Source organism: Ursus arctos, unplaced genomic scaffold (genome assembly GCF_023065955.2).
Source record: "Ursus arctos isolate Adak ecotype North America unplaced genomic scaffold, UrsArc2.0 scaffold_29, whole genome shotgun sequence".
NCBI classification, from domain to species: Eukaryota; Metazoa; Chordata; class Mammalia; order Carnivora; family Ursidae; genus Ursus; species Ursus arctos.
In genome coordinates this window covers 14207914-14224306 of record NW_026622974.1, presented here as the reverse complement: position 1 = coordinate 14224306, position 16393 = coordinate 14207914, and the positions used below count along the sequence as shown (strand labels likewise).

At 35.2% G+C, this 16393-nt stretch overlaps 1 protein-coding gene across 24 annotated transcripts in view; it reads right to left on the bottom strand.

The window, feature by feature from the left end:
- MLIP (muscular LMNA interacting protein) overlaps window positions 1–16393 on the bottom strand; it is a 240849-nt gene that overhangs the window by 70360 nt on the left and 154096 nt on the right. For 23 of the 24 annotated variants that reach the window (XM_057303877.1, XM_057303878.1, XM_048219721.2 and 20 more), the window contains 4 exons: window positions 11748–11813; window positions 11581–11664; window positions 11405–11464; window positions 826–870 (listed from right to left, as the gene is read on the bottom strand). In XM_057303877.1, coding sequence (XP_057159860.1) covers window positions 826–870; window positions 11405–11464; window positions 11581–11664; window positions 11748–11813 — 255 coding nt within the window. The remainder of the gene's footprint in view (window positions 1–825; window positions 871–11404; window positions 11465–11580; window positions 11665–11747; window positions 11814–16393) is intronic. The other variant, XM_048219714.2, reaches the window with a different exon arrangement.

Sequence of the window (16393 nt, the reverse complement as noted above, 5' to 3'; positions counted from 1 at the left end):
AGGGAGATCCAAATAAAGACCGAAATACATAAATTGGAAAGAAGATATGTCACAAAACATGAAATTAATAAGAATGTATTCTTGATAATGACAATGGTGATGAAAAGAGCATATCAGAAGATATAAAGTATAACCTAAAAGACATAATGTACTGTTTTGTTTCAAACTAAAACTAAACACTTGCTTAGGAGAAAATGTTGTTTCTATTGAAGATATTTGATCAGAAGCAGAAGTTGGCCACACAATGGATTATGAGGTGAATAGAGTGAAAATGGGGTGGGGCCATGTGTGTGCTCCTAGGGCATTCAGAGCCAGCTCTGTATAATTAATTGAATCTGTATCTGCACACTTATTAATCTATTTTTGCTCATAAGTGGAAATTGGTTTATTTGACAATAATTTAAATGAAAAAGAAAGCAACAAACCAGTCAAAACCAACTAACCTGGCCATCCTGTTGGAAACTGACAAATCTTAATGTTTCAAGTATATGATTTGACTCCTTTATAATAAGCACAATAAACCTTTACAAAAATGAAAGTGTCATATAAGCTTTGATAATTAGAAAGACAGAAAGCAGGTGTTGGACTTCCATTTTATTTAGCCAAGCTAATCAAACTAGACCTCACTTAAGAAGGAATTTATTCAATAAACTTACCTGACATAACCTGATTTTCCACATCTGGGTGAATCGTACCATCCTACCCCTTTCCACTTATGAAAAATATCAACTAATTCAATTTTAATGACTGTATAATTGCGTTCCCTCCAAAGCATACACATGCATCCATTAAAAAAGCAGTATGTATCATGATGAAGGGACTTACATATTTAGTTTCTCGACCAGCTGCTCTCGGAAGAGTTGTAGGCATCTGTATGAAAAGAAAAATAATTAGACTACTGAAATAACTATAGAAATACTGAAAGATTCGACTTCTGGGATAAGTGTTCACCTTTTTTTGCTATTAAGACTTTCTAACCATTCTTCTTCTCTTTTCTACACAAACCCCTGTTACTTTGAAAATTATTTCATTAAATTATATCATTTCATGATTCTTTTCGTTGTTATTATCTATCAGCTTTCTGGTATATTTTCCCATATTTACTAATGACATCCATTCATGGATCATAATGGCCCCTTATGTGATTTTGCCATTTTCAAAATTCACATGGAAGTCTCTATCCTCTCACTTCTTTAAGCCACTCAACTCCAAAGGTATTCTCGTCCATGTCATTTCACTCATCCTCTCTCGGGATCATTCCTAGACTTTGCCTTCACAAATAAAATGGGAAAACTATGAAATTTCAATTTTGAGCATCCTACTCTAAGAACTCTATCTCCCATTCACTTCTCAAATGTCCCCAATACAACATTCCTTTAGCCTCATTGAGACTTCAATATCAATGATTTTTACCAGTTTCATTGTAGTGTTACCTCTTAGTTTACATATATTTCATATTCTCAATTGTTTTAACATCTTAATTTCTCTTGCCTCCCCCTCTCCTTATGACAAACTTACCTTAAAAAAAAGAGAGAGATAGAGAAAAGAAAACAACAACCCTGAATGGACCTTATCATCTTTTTTCTCTAAACCTGAAAAGCAAAACATTGTGGGGAAACTCTCTCAACCAAGCTAATTGATTTCATTATAAATTAATGGTCATCAACTTCAAATGAGCATTCAGTACTGCCCTGTAAGCCCCTAATTTTCCTCTTGTAGGACCACTTTTTGAAATGAGATGGGTTATTTGATTCATTCATCTCCTCAGCAAATACTTGTTATATATCTACTGTGTGCCAGAAACTTTTCTACATCCTTCAGTTTATCACTAAACAAAACAGACAAAGATGCCCTGTCCTTGGGGAGCTTACATTCTAGCAGAAGAGAAGATAAATAATAAAATAATAAATAAGTAAATTACACTGTGCATTGGAAGTAAATCATACATATATTATACCATATAATATGCAACAAAAAAAGAAGAAGAGAAACAATTTGAAGCCTAGGGGAATATATTCTTTCAGAGAAAATCTTTGCTTCTGCTAAACACTTTATTTCTTTTAGACATCCCAGATGTTAAGAAGGTCAAGAGCGCTGAGGACTTATAGCTTCAAATAGGATGGTCAATCTAGAGAAGGTGACATTAGGCTAAGATTTGAAGGAAGTGAGGGAGCTGGACATGTACATATTGAAACAAAGAGCATTTCAACAAGATGGAACAAATGTAAAGTTCTCAAAGTGGATTTCCACCTCTGAGAATGGTGGCTCAAGGACTTAAAGCAACCTTTCCAAAATAGACAAAAAGTTGGGTAAAATATTTAAAACAATATTGACATATTATTTATTAAAAATATCAATGAGCTAATAAGCAAAAAAAGAATTTGGGAGCAAGACCAGGAGAAGATGGGACTCCAAAGAGATGAGTCAAGGATCTAAGACTGACTTTTATCCTAAAGCTGTTTGTAAACAATGTTGAGTTGCTTGAGAAGCTGATCCAAACTCTTGACTGTCTCAGAGGTATAGGGACATAAAAGTCAGAATCCACGACCCACCAAGAATAGACTGAGGCTCAGGATGAAGACTGATCTAGAAGACCTCAGATAGTCTTCAGGCTTGCCTCAAATCATAGAAAACAATTGCTTAGAAAAAAAATCATCCCAAAACATCAAATTAAATTAAGTAATCCTTCCTTGCTAATGCTCTTGATGCCTGATAGAAGCAAAGAAAAGGCTCTCTCTAGTAAGATAATATCATCTGAGCCCTCAAATAATTTCTATAAATAAACTTCCAAGTAGAATATCCAGCACACAATCAGATTCAGACACACAGAGAGGTCCGACAATGTGAGTGAAAATGACCAGAAATAACGAACAACCAAAAAACACGCACAGGGAATCCAGAGATTTGTTTTCTTAGAACCAGACTGAAAACAGTCATACTTACCCATGCTTTTTCTCAGATAAAAGTTAAGCTTGCAAAATTTTACAAGGAACTAGAAACTATAAAAAGTGGTATAACTTATTTGAAAACAGGACAAAATGTGTTAAGGCAAGACCATGTCTGGCACATTCGTGGCACAGCAAGGAAGCAGGCAGAGCTGGCCTGCTGTGAGCAGAGCACGAAAGCAGGGGAGCAGTGATGGAAGGGCTGGGAGACCAGATCATAGAGCCCCCCCCCCCCCCCAGGAGCTTGTAAGGACTCCAGTTTATATCTAAAGGAAATGTGTAGGCACTGCTGGTTTTCAGCCAAAGGGGGCCATAATCTGACTTATGCTTGAAAAGGATCTCTCTCTTTGATGTGTTAAAAATGAATCATAGTGAAGCAAGGGTAGAGGAGAAAAAACTATTGCACTATCCAGTAGAACAGAAAACATCAAACAATCATGTTCTACATATATATTTAAATCTACAGCAATAGGGTTTCTAATAGAGATAGGGACTATGAGAGAAGGAGAAGAATAAAACCTGACACCGAAGTTTCTGGCCTTGCGCAAAGGAAAGATTGGATCCTATAGATGGAGATGGGAAGGCAGAATACGAAATAGTTTTTGTGGGAAGAAATCTAGACTTTAATTTTTCATATATTTATTAGAAATCTAAATGGAAACAGAGAATAGATATTTGGGAGAATGGAATTTGGGGATAATCCTGGACTAGAGATATATTTGAGAGTTGTCAGCATACACTTGCTTTTCAAAACACCAAAGGAATGAATATAGAAAGGAATGAGAAGCCTAAGGATTGAGTCCAGCAGCACTCCAGTATCCATAGTTTGGGAAGAAGAGGACGAGTCAGCAAAGGAACCTAAGAAATAATAATGTCAAGCGATGTAGGACAAAAGCTGAGAGACCACAGTGTCCTGGACGGCCCTAGAGGAATGTCTGCCAAATAGGAGGGAGTGTTAACTACCTCCAATTCTGCAGATACCTCAGCTCTGACCAGGGCTGAGTTTATAGTGATGGGAATGTGGGAAAAGTGGTCTGGGCAGCACTGTGGGGGCAAAAACCTGAATGGTAGGGATTTATGAGGGAATGAGGGAAGAAGTGAAAGCAGAACACATAATGGTTCTCAACTTTTTCTTTTCCAGTATCTTCCCCCATCCTCTGGTTGCTTTTTAATCTGAGTTAATAATCTTAAACCTTTCTTCACTGAAAGGTGTTAGTGACTGAATAACTAAAAATATGAGTTATAAAATTCTTCATTTGCCCTCCATCCACCTACAAACATGCTTGCACCCGTACCTGACATTTCCTCTGTTTTCTGTCCTGTTACATTGGCAGACATTTCCAGCTTTTAATCAAAGGACACTTATTTGAATTAGGCTGTAGGTTCTATGTTCCTTCTGAGGGATTTTCATCCTTCAGGATCTCCCTTTCGTTTGTATAATTAGTACCTCGCCTCTAGTGAGTCAACCCCATGCCAACCTGCTCTTGTCATTTTCAGCTTTAAAAAGCAAATCAAAAACTCTTCCTTGACCCTACTCCAGACCCAATTTCCTTCTCCCTTTCACAGCCCAACATTTCCAAGTAGTTGTTTCTGTCTGTTTATGTTAGTTTTACATACTCTGTCTCTGCTTTCTCACCACATACCACTTTTCAACATCGGAGATAGGACAGCAGAGGGGTAATGTGAGGGAGCAAAATTTGAGGATGGTGAAAAGAGGTGTCTCTGAGGATAACATCAAGATGGTCCTTCAGCCTGGCTGGGGGAAAGGGGGACAGTTAAGCATAGTTTTGGACAACTGGACAGTTTTTGATGCCTTCCTTGGGAATGACAATGGAAACAGTTATTTGAAGAGGAGTGTGGAGAGCCATAAGCAAAGATGTAGGGAGGCAAAGATGAAGGACATTGTCACCAGGGTGGGAAGAGAGTGCCAAGGGAGAAATAGTTGACATTACAGATTTCTACAGCCTGACATGCAAGTTCTTTCTGCTCTTCATAAAACAAAAACAAAAGGCAAAACTCAGCAGAATTGGCAATCCTAGGCTCTAGGCTTTAGTGTCTTCCACCTCAGGCATCAGGCACACATACAGCCAAGCTAGCCATTATGCACCAAGAACTTTGAGGTTCCATGGAAAAATAATAAGACATCTGAAAAAGGTAAAATACTGTATGAGAAAACAATGGTGCAGTCATTCCTCTCCTAGGTTTTTACACAAGAGAAACATGTCCATACAAAATCTTATTTATAAACGTTCTTAGTAGCTCTATTAGTAATAGCACCTAAGTAGAAATAACCCAATTGTCCATCAACTGGTGAATAGCTAACAGATGGTATAACCACATGACGGAATACTACTCAGCAATGAAAACAAATGAACTACTGAGACATGCAAAAACACGGATGAATCTCACCTGCCTTCAACTATGTATAAACAGCCAGACTCAAAAGACTACGTACTGTACGATTCTATTTATATGACATTCTTGAAAAGGTAAAAGTATAGAAACAGAGAAAAATCAGTATCTGTCCAGCACTTGGGTTGGAGGGAGGGATATACCATAAAGGAGCATAAGGGAACTTTTTCATTTGGTGGAAGTGTTTTGTACTTCAGACATGGTAGTGGTTACACAACTGTATTATGCTTTGTGAAAACCCACCGAACTGTACACTGAAAGGGTAGATTTAACAGTGGGTGAACTATACCTCAATAAACACGACTTTAAAAAGGAGAACTATATCTAACATAATAAGTAACATAGAAATTGAAGGACAGAATAGATACTGAACAAATTCTTGAATTGAAATATTTAATCAAGGAATCCCCTTGAAGGAATTAGGAGCAATAAACAGAAAAAAATACATATAAAGATTAAGGCTTATGGAAAACAGAAGCAAAAGTGACAAAATCACTTTATAAGAGTCCCAGGAGGAAGAAACATTCGAAAACTAATGACTAAAAATTATCCTGAAGGTCAGGGGCAGAAAAGATTGAAGACTTCAAAGGAGAGGTCACAGAGAATACCAATGCAGACATGTAAGAGAAAAAAAATGCATATTTACATTATAAGAAAAATCAGTAACATTATAGATAAAGATAAAATTCTACAAATCAAGAAACAGACTCTTTTTTTAAATTTTTTATTATTATGTTTAGTTAGCCAACATATAGTACATCATTAGTTTTTGACGTAGTGTTCAAGGATTCATTAGTTACATACAACACCCAGCGCTCATCACAACACAGTATTAAGGAAGAAACAGACTCTTAATTCTAGAGAACACACTGATGGTTACCAGGTTAAATAGGTGATGGGGATTAAGGCGTGCACTTGTGATGAGCACCAGGTGTTGAACTATATTGTACACCTAAAACTAATATAAAACTAATATATGTTAACTATACTGGAATTAAAATAAACAACTTAATAAAGATGTAAAAACTGGACAGCCAAAACCCCCCCCCCAAAAAAACTTAGAAAGATTACAGAGCCACTCTGTGAATGATCACTCTGTGGCAGAAGAGTAAATATCACACTGGCAAAATACTGCACAAGTATGTTGTTGAAGAAAAAGATCTTTAGGGGGAAAAAGTGTTGAAGAGATAGGACCTATAATTTTCTGTTCAACAAACCTATAGTTTAAGTGAAAGGGCAAAATAAAGGTATTCTCAAAAACATAGGCCACAGAATCAACACAAAAACACCTTGTTGTATATCATTTTCAGCAAGGTTCCACCAAGAAAAAATAAATAAATCCAGGAGAAAGCTATCAATGTGTGAGAAATCAGGATCTAAATAAAGAAGATATTAAGAAAAATATAACAAAGATATTGCAAAGTTTAAAACTGATAGGAAAATAAACATAATTATTATCTTTAACAGTTTCTGTGTCACTAAGAAAAGTAACAAAAATGTAAAGTAAAATATACAAAAATTTTTAAATTTTCAAATCAGTAACTGTCAAAATACTGGAAGGAAAGCAGGAAAAAAGAAAAAAAAAAGACTTAGGATCCCAGATAAATAGATTCTCTGGATTGAATATAAAAGTGATATCCAGAAATATACTGTCTTAAAAACAGTAAGACCAGAGGACACAAAAAAAAATCTAAAAAAACGACAACTAAGTAATAGAAAATAGTAATAAAGTAGTAAGGAAAGAAAGTATTAGAAAATAGTAACAAAAGATATATCTAAGAAAACATGAATTTAAAATTGCATATATATTACCTACATGGGGTCATGTTTTCATACTAGATTAAGAACAATCTCAGGCTCAAAAGGATTTTATATAAAGTTCTCCCTATTCCTTGACACATAACAAAATTGAAATTAGGTCACTTAAGAAGCCTGCAGTGGCCTCTAAGTGTTCATGTGAAAAGAAGAGTTGCACATCTCTCACTTTAAATCAAAAGTTAGAAATAATTAAGCTTAGTGAGGAAGAGCTAGGCCTCTCAGCCAAACACCCAAGTTGTGAATGCACAGAAGTTGTTGCAGGAAATTAAAAGTGCTACTCCAGTGAAAGTGATATGAGTGATAAGAAGAAACAGCCTTATTGCTGATATGGAGAGAGATTTTGTGATCTGGAAAAAAGATCTAACATTCCCTTAAGCCAAAGCCTCATCCAGAGCAAAACCCTAACTCTCTTCAATTCTCTAAAGACTGAGAAAGGTGAGGAAGCTGCAGAAGAAAAGTTTAAAGCCAGTAGAGGTGGGTTCATGAGGTTTAAGGACAGAAGCTGTCTCCACACCACTAAAGTGCAGGGTGAAGCAGCAGGTGCTGATGTAGAAGCTGCAGCAGGTTACCCCGAAGGTCTAGCTAGAGAATTCACAAAGGTGGCTGCACTAAACAGCAGATGTTCAATGTAGATGAAGCAGCCTTCTAGTGGAAGAAGGTGCCATCTAGGATTTTCATAGCTAGAGAGGAGAAGTCAGTGCCTGGCTTCAAAGCTTCCAAGGAGAGGCTGACTCTCTTGTTAGGGGTTAATGCAGGTGGTGATTTTAAGTTGAAGCCAGTGCTCATTGATGATTCTAATCCTTGAGAATTATGCTAAATCTACTTTTCCTGTGCTCTATAAATGGAACAAAGCCTAGATGACAGCACGTCTGTTTATAGCATGGTTTACCGCATATCTGAAGCCCACTGCTGAGACCTACTGCTCAGAAAAAAAGATTCCTTTCAAAATATCACTGTTATTGACAAAACAATGGGTCACCCATGAGCTCTGATGGAAACGTACAGCAAGATGAATGTTGTGGTCATGACTGCTATTACAACATCCATTCTGCAGCTCATGGATCAATGAGTAATATTGACTTCCAAGTCTTACTATGCCATGTGCAACAACATGGAAAGACCTTGAGGATATAATGCTAAGTGAAATAAGTCAGACAGACAAATACCATATGATTTCACTTATATGTGGAATCTAAAAAACAAAACAAATGAGCAAATAAATAAACAAAAGCAGAAAAAACCTCATAAATACAGAGAACAAACTGATGGTGGCCAGAGGGGATTAAGTAAGGGGATGGTCAAATGCATGAAGGAAAGTGGGAGGTACAGGCTTCCAGTTAAGGAATGAATAACTCACAGGAATAAAAGGTACAGCATAGGGAATATAGTCAATGGTACCATAACAGCATTGTATGATGACAGACGGTAGCTACACTTGTGGTGACTTGGATAATATATAGAATTGTCATATCACAATGTTGTACACCTGAAACTAATATAATATTATGTATCAACTGTACTTCAATTTTTTTCGTTTTATTTACATATTTATTTGAGAGACAGAGAGAGCAAGCATAAGCTGGGGAGGGTGCAGAGGGAGAGAGATAATCCCTATAGTTAAATTTTTTTAAAAAAAGAGAAAAGAGAAAACTTTCTGGAAAGGATTCACCATGCTTGATGCCATTAAGAACATCTGTGATTCATGGGAGGAGGTCAGAATATCAACATTAATGGGTGTTTGGAAGAAGTTGATTCCAGCCTGCATGGAGGACTTTGAGGTATTCAAGACTTCGTGGAGGAAGTAAGTGCCGATGTGGAAACAGCAAGAGAACTAGAACTAGAAGTGGAGCCTGAAGATGTGCCTGAGTTGCTGCAGCTCATGGTCAAACCTGACTGGATGAGGAGCTGCTTCTTGTGGACAAGCACAGAAAGTGGTTGCTTGAGATGGAATGTACTCCTGGTGAAGATGCTGTGAAGATCATTTAAATAATAACAAAGGATTTAGAATATGACATAAACTTAGTTGATAAAGCTGTGTGGCAGGATTTGAGAGGACTGACTGTAATTTTGAAAGAAGTTCTACCGTGGGTAAAATGCTATCAAACAGTATTGCATGCTATGGAGAAATCATTTCTGAAAGGAAGAGCCACTCAATGCAGCCAACTTCATTGTTGTCCTATTTTAAGAAATTGCCACAGCCACCCCAGACTTCAGCAACCAACACCCTGATCAGTCAGCAACCAGCAATACGGAGGCAAGACCCTTCCCCAGCAAAAAGGTTATGACTCGCTGAAAGTTCAGAGCACGGTTAGCACTTTTTAGCAATAAAGCATTTTTAATTAAGATATGTCCATTGTTTTCTAGACATAATATTATTGGACGCTTAATAGACAATGATATAGTGTGAGTATAAATTTTATATGTATTGGGAAATGAAAAAAATGCATTTGATTCACTTTATTGCAATATTCACTTTATTGCTGTGGTCTGGAACTGAACATGCAATATCTCTAAGGTATGCTGTAAGTATCTAAGTCGCTATCCCTAGCCTACTTTCTCATTTCACACACTCCACACCTGGCTCACTCTACGGCAGCCAAGCTGGGCTTCACCTTCACCTTCGCACACTCTAAGCTCCTTCCTGCCTCAGGAAATGTGCACATGCTTACTCCTCTGCCTGAGAGCTAATCTCCCCCATCTCTCTACAATTCCGACTCTTTCCATCTTTGCTCTCTGCTTGAATTCTACTTTCTGATCACTACACCCAAAGTATTCCCCTTATGTTACTTTGCCTTGCTCGCCATTATCTCCCAAATGCCTCACACCACCAGGCACATAGTAGGCCCTTCATAAATATTTGTTGAATGAAACAGTTGTCTTAAATTTAGTGACCTAGAATAATGTATTATTAATTACTATTAATTAATAAATAGTATTATTTAATTAGTATAATAAATTTAATTAGTATAATAAATAGTATTTTTTAATACTATAAACATTAAATTTTGTTAAATAAATTGATAATATATATTATTATTCACATTTACTACTCAAGTCCTATTCCTATTATAAAATATAAAGTATTTTTTATACATTCAACAAATGGAATAAAAATATATTTTAAATTTTATATAGCCTCAAGGAAATCAATGTTTCACATTTTTAGATTAAGAGAAAGAATATACAATGAAATAGATAAATATTAATACTACAATTATCTATTTATAGGTCCTCTCTGCTAAAATACAATTTCTTAGTATTGATGATTATTGGTTACTGAGTTCCTATGTCATTTATCCATTAATGGATCATTGTAGTTTTGATAATCCAATCAAAAATTAGGATACTCTTCTAGTTATAAGCAATTCTGTACATTTAAAACCTGCTTTGTATACACAACATACAACTTCTAAAGAGAACCTGAAAAAAGTATTTATACTCACTCCTAAAGTGAAAAACACAGCTGACCAAAAATCCCTAACGATTATAAAGAAAAAGCCACAACCATTTTGAAAATTTGATGAGTAGATCTGTATTAAGCATTCAAAAAAAATAACTTGGAGAAATGTAATATTTTATTCCAACAAATGAAAATGACTACATTATAAGAAGGAAATAATTAAATACTCAATTACAAAAATTAACCACTTGGTAGTATTCTAACAATCTAAAATACCCAGGTTTCTGTCTCTCTGAGTCAAAGAACAATGAAATAAGCTTAGTCGACCAAAAGGAAAAAGTTCCAAAATAATACCTGTGTGAAAGCTCTTAGCCTAATGTAACTTCAGTCACTTCCTTACCTACTTCTGCAATTCTAAGTGACCGTGAATTATGTTAAGTACTGAAGCTATGGTATGAGATAAGGGTAAGCCACAAATTTTATACCCGGTTCTTAAAATGCTTCTTTAAATGCCAACATATAAGGACACAGTCTAATACTTTGGCTTTCAAACTGTTTTGAACTTAACCCATAGTTAGAAATAAATTTTACTTTGTATCCCTGTACACACGTACTTACATGTAAACAAACTGAAACATATGTCAACAATACTACTCACTACTTGCAATAGAGTCTGATATTTTATATTCCTACCATTCTGTTTTTAAGATGCTGGTTGCTATCCAACTAAATTGGCTTCCCAATTCACTATGGGGCCTTAACCGGCAGTTTAAAACCACGGATCTAGTCACTCTTATGGTTCAGCAAATTATATTAAATATATACATACTTTCATTGTGTCAGAACCCAACAATGTCTGTGAGGAACTTGAAGGAGAATCAGAAGAATGCTGGAAAAGAAAAAGAAAAAAGAAGGACAAACCTAAGATGCATCATACTCAAAAAGAGGAAAATGAAGAGAAGCGAAGCAAATGTTTGAATTGCACATTCTAGTCTAAGGCATTACCATAGACAAGGAATCCTGTAAGACCTTATCAATGGTAGCACAGAGCTCTTCAGTTTGCTGCCTGAGCTGTGCAGGGGAACAAAACTGGAAGAATTGAAACCAGGTACTGAGTTAGCGATGAGTTTCAGGATTTTGTTTCAAAAGCTTGGGTAATCTGAAGTCATTACCTCCAGAGGTGGGTCTAAAGTGTTGTCCTTGAAGATACTTTCAGTCTTGGCTGGTTCATCGAGTGCCTAGTGATAAATGAAATAGTTCTCAGGTGAGGCTTTTAGTTAAATATACACGGAGTAGAAAAGTCTCTTCAAAGAAAGGCTTGTATATCTCAATATTTCAAAAAGGAAAAAAAAAGACTTCAAATCATTTGATGATGAGCTATTATTTGGCATGGAGGCGTTGCTCACATCTGTCTAGTTTCTTCAACGTAATGAGTATCTCCAATATAAGGTGTTGAAATAAAGAAAGGAAGCTGAGCTTTGTAACATACACACTGGAACTTGGACACGTTATATATCCAGATGAGTCTTGTCCCCTTCAAAGAAGTCACTTTGGGAAGCTACGCAGGGAAATAATGATGTAGCCATTTCTCAAAATACTACAAAAACTATTTTTGAGGAAATGCTCTGGGCCAGTTTAACAAGAAACATGCGCACACAGGAAAGAAACTTGCCTCATTTTTAATCATTTATATGCAAAAAGTTTTGGTTACTTTATTCATCAGACTTGGCCTCAAATGACATCCAAATCTTTTGAAACATACTTTTTATTTATTGTGAGATAGTTCAGGTATCTACTTCAGATACAGAGTTCAGGTATGGAGAAAGGAAGATGGCACACTGTAGAGGGTACGTACTCTGTTAAGAAGAATTAAAGTATTACAAAATAATGGAAACCAGTGTGTATTCCTCCCTGCTCGCTTTTTCATCTTCCATATGCACCTGAGAAGTCATCACTCATTGATTTTGTGCTTATCATCATGTGTATGTCTTTAATTTTTAAAACATATCAATATATTTATACATCATTAAACAATATATAAGGTTATGTTGTACAATTCTTCTAATTTCCTGTAAGTACAACATATGCTCCTGGAAATTTTGGGGTTGGTTTGTTTGTTTTAAACCACTTTACTGAGGTATGGTTGACATACAAAAAGCTGTACCTATTTAATGGATGCAACTGATGTATTTGGAAACAAGTATATATCCATGAAACCATGTTGACGTTCTATGGCCATAAACACGTCCATCACCTCTGAAAGTTTCCTCTTGCCCTTATTATTGTTTTCCATTTAGCTCTTTATTTAGTTGTTTTACCTCCACATTATATCCCATTGTATGCAAATTCCTCAACAAAACGGATACTTCTTCTAGTGCTGAATATTTAGGGTGCTCCCATATTTTTCCTATTAGAAACTGTAACAACTCTCACCTATGTACACATTTCTTTACAACATATTTGTAGTTTAAGACTAAAGATATTGAATTTGCCTAATAATTTTTGAGGTTGGGCATCTTTTTGGTGTTTACTGGTTATTCATGTTTCCTTTTAATACTTACTCATGGATCTATTGGGTAGTCTCCTTTTTATTCATTTGTCGGAAAATCTTATATAATCTGGTTGCAGAGTATTTGTCAATTAGACGTGGTGCAAACGTCTTCTCCCAGTCTTGCCTTCCCTTTTCATGATTTCCATGATGTGTTATGATAACACACACAAGTTTGCATTGCAATATAGTCAAAGTTTTCATCATTTTCCTTTGTGATTGGTGTTTCCTTTAAGAAACTCTTTCTTAACTAGTAAGTCACTCCCTTGAGTGGGAGTCTTAAAAGCTGGCATGCTACATATGTGGTCTAAATCCTTCATGCTTCACGGAGAAGCTGGGCGTTGGGGAGTCTCTCCCAACTGCATGGAGCTGTGCCAGTATTAGAGTTTATAAGGACAGTGTGTCTCAGCCTTTTTTTTTTTTTTTTTTTTCACCTGTGTTGATATTCTCATTCACCCAGTGTGTAGGAGTCACTCACATAGTTTCTGGATTTCTCTCACAGGGAATTACTCCACGTACAGCTGTACATTTGGGTGTCTGCGGGAGGAGGGAAGTTCAGAAGCCTCCTATGTCGCCATCTTGGTCCCATTCCTTTATCATCTCTCGTATTTCTTTGCATCTACCTACTTTTTTTAATAATCAATTTCTCCAGAGAACAATCAGTTTCTCATCTCTTAATTGGACTACATTTTGGCTTTGATTTTCTTTGGCATATTCATATTCCATTTCAGTAATATCTGTTCATATCTTTACTAATTCCTTCCTTCTACATTTTTTTGGATTTATCCTGACCTTCCTGAATATATTCCTTTTGTTGCATTTCACAGGTTATGATATGTAGTATGATCACTGTCATTCAATTTTCAATACATCTTTAAACATTTCTGTTAATATTTCTTAGACTCATGGGTTATCTAAAAGTGGTTTTCCCTTTTAATTTTTAAAAATATGAGGATTTTTCCCAATTTTAAAATTACCTACTAATTTAGTTATATTATGGCCAGAGAATTTCTTCTTCATAATGTGACTTTTTATGAAGTTTGAGATTTATGACATAAGACATGGTTTTGTAAATATTCCATTTGTGCTTAAGAAAATATGTATCTTCTAACTGTTGTCTGCAGCCTTCATGTGTGCAAGTGTGTATGTATCTGATTGAAATTATTCATTATTTTGTTCGAATTATCTATAGCTTTACTGGGTTTTCTGCATACTTATTCTATTAATAATTGAAAGTGCTATCATCAGATCTCAGGGAATTATAGTGGGTCTGTTAATTTCTCCCTGTTGATACCAGCAATTTTTGCTCAACATAGGTTGAAGCCATTTTATTAGCTATGTTCATAATTAGAAGTATTCCTCCCTCATGAATTAAATATTTAGCATTATGAAGTGACCCTCTACCTCACTAGTAATTCCTTATGTCTTAATAACTATTTTGCCTGATATAAGCTAATGCTTTGATTAGCATTTTACTAGTACATCATTTTTTGCCTCTTTTTTTTCAAGTTCCTGCATTCAAACATTGAAAATCAGTGGTTTATAAATAGCAGTGTCCAGAATTCACTTTTTGATCCAGTTTAATCTCCATTGTCTTTTAATTGGAGAGGTTAACATTTTTTATTACAATCACTTATATATTTAGGAGCTCCAGTGGCGCAATCGGTTAGCGTGCGGTATTTATACAATCACTTATATATTTAAATGTTTCCAAAAAATTTATTTTATTTTTGTTTCACCCTTCCTATTTTATTTTTATTCAATTTTTGAATGTTTTAATTGATTAAATTTGTTTTTTTCAACTTCATTTTCCCTCTACTAATTTGGATATCATGGCAAAGAAAATGCTATGTGTTCACCAGAGACTTTCATTTTCTCAGACACAGATACACATTTCCTTGGTCTCAAGAATTTAGGTATGAGCTTGTGACTTATTGTTGTGAAATAAATATGAGTAGAAGTCATACATAACCTCTGGTGCTAAGAGTAGATATGACTTTCCATCATTCTCTCTTTCACCTTCTTCAGATAACTAAGATACAAAATGGAAGCAGACTAGCTTCCTAAATCACTGAATTACTTAGAACTCACGTGGGAGAGCCAAAATGAACTCCACCAAACTGTGATATGGAAAGGACATAAACAATGATTGTGTTAAACCACTGGAATATCAGGGTTTGTCCACTGTGGCAGTGAGTGTGGCTTACGTTAAAACTAATATAAATATTATAGACTTCTTTTTTTATAAATTAACCTTGAAAATTTTTCTGTTTATACCAAGGTTTAAACCAAGCAATACAAATTCTAGATTCAATTCACATATTATTCAAGAGTCTAGCAATTGTATAGCTCTCTTGACCCCCTACCCTTGTTTTTACGTTCTAATTGCCTTATAAATACATTTAAATATGTTGCCAACACCACGTTTTCATGTTTTAATTTTTGCCTTAAACAATTATATGTATGTTAATGGAATTTTTACAAAATAATGTTTTATAGTTATCCACATATTTATTATTTTCCATGCTCTGCATTCCTTCCTGAAGTTTTGAGTTTCTATTCACCATTATTTATCTTTAGCTTGACAAACTTTCTTTAGCATACTTTATCGTACAAATCTGTAATCAACGAATACTCTTAGTCTTCTTTCAGCTGAAAATATCTTCATTTTGTCTTCATTCTTGAAGGGATTTTTCCCTAGCAACACAATTAAGGTTTTCTTCCTCTCTCTCTCTCTCTCTCTCAGCATTTAAAGGTGTCATTCCATTGTCTTCTGGCTTCCACTGTTTCTAATGAGAAGTTAGCAATTATTGAATTGTTGTTCCTCAGTATGTAATGCATTATTTTTCCCTGACTTCTTCCAAAATTTTCTCTTTAAATTTGATTTTTAGAAGTTTGATTGGTATATGCCCAGGCATGGTTTTCTTTGAATTAAAACATTTTGGGGATTATCTGAGCTTCTAAAAAGCATATACTTACATAATATGCCAAATTTGGAAAAGTTTTGGCTATTAGTTATTCAAATATTTTTTCTGCCCCATTCCCTCCTCTTCCTCTGAGACTCTAATTACATTTTGATATCATCCCCCATGTCACTGGAACTCTGTCCATCTATTCAATTGTGTTCCCTTTTTATTCAGATCAGGTAATTTCTAGCAATTTATCTTCAAGTTCACTGACACATTTGCATCTTCAATTTTTTCTTAAACAAATATAGCGAATTTTCTATTTCCAATGTTTTATTTTTCAACTCTAGAATTTCCATTTGAG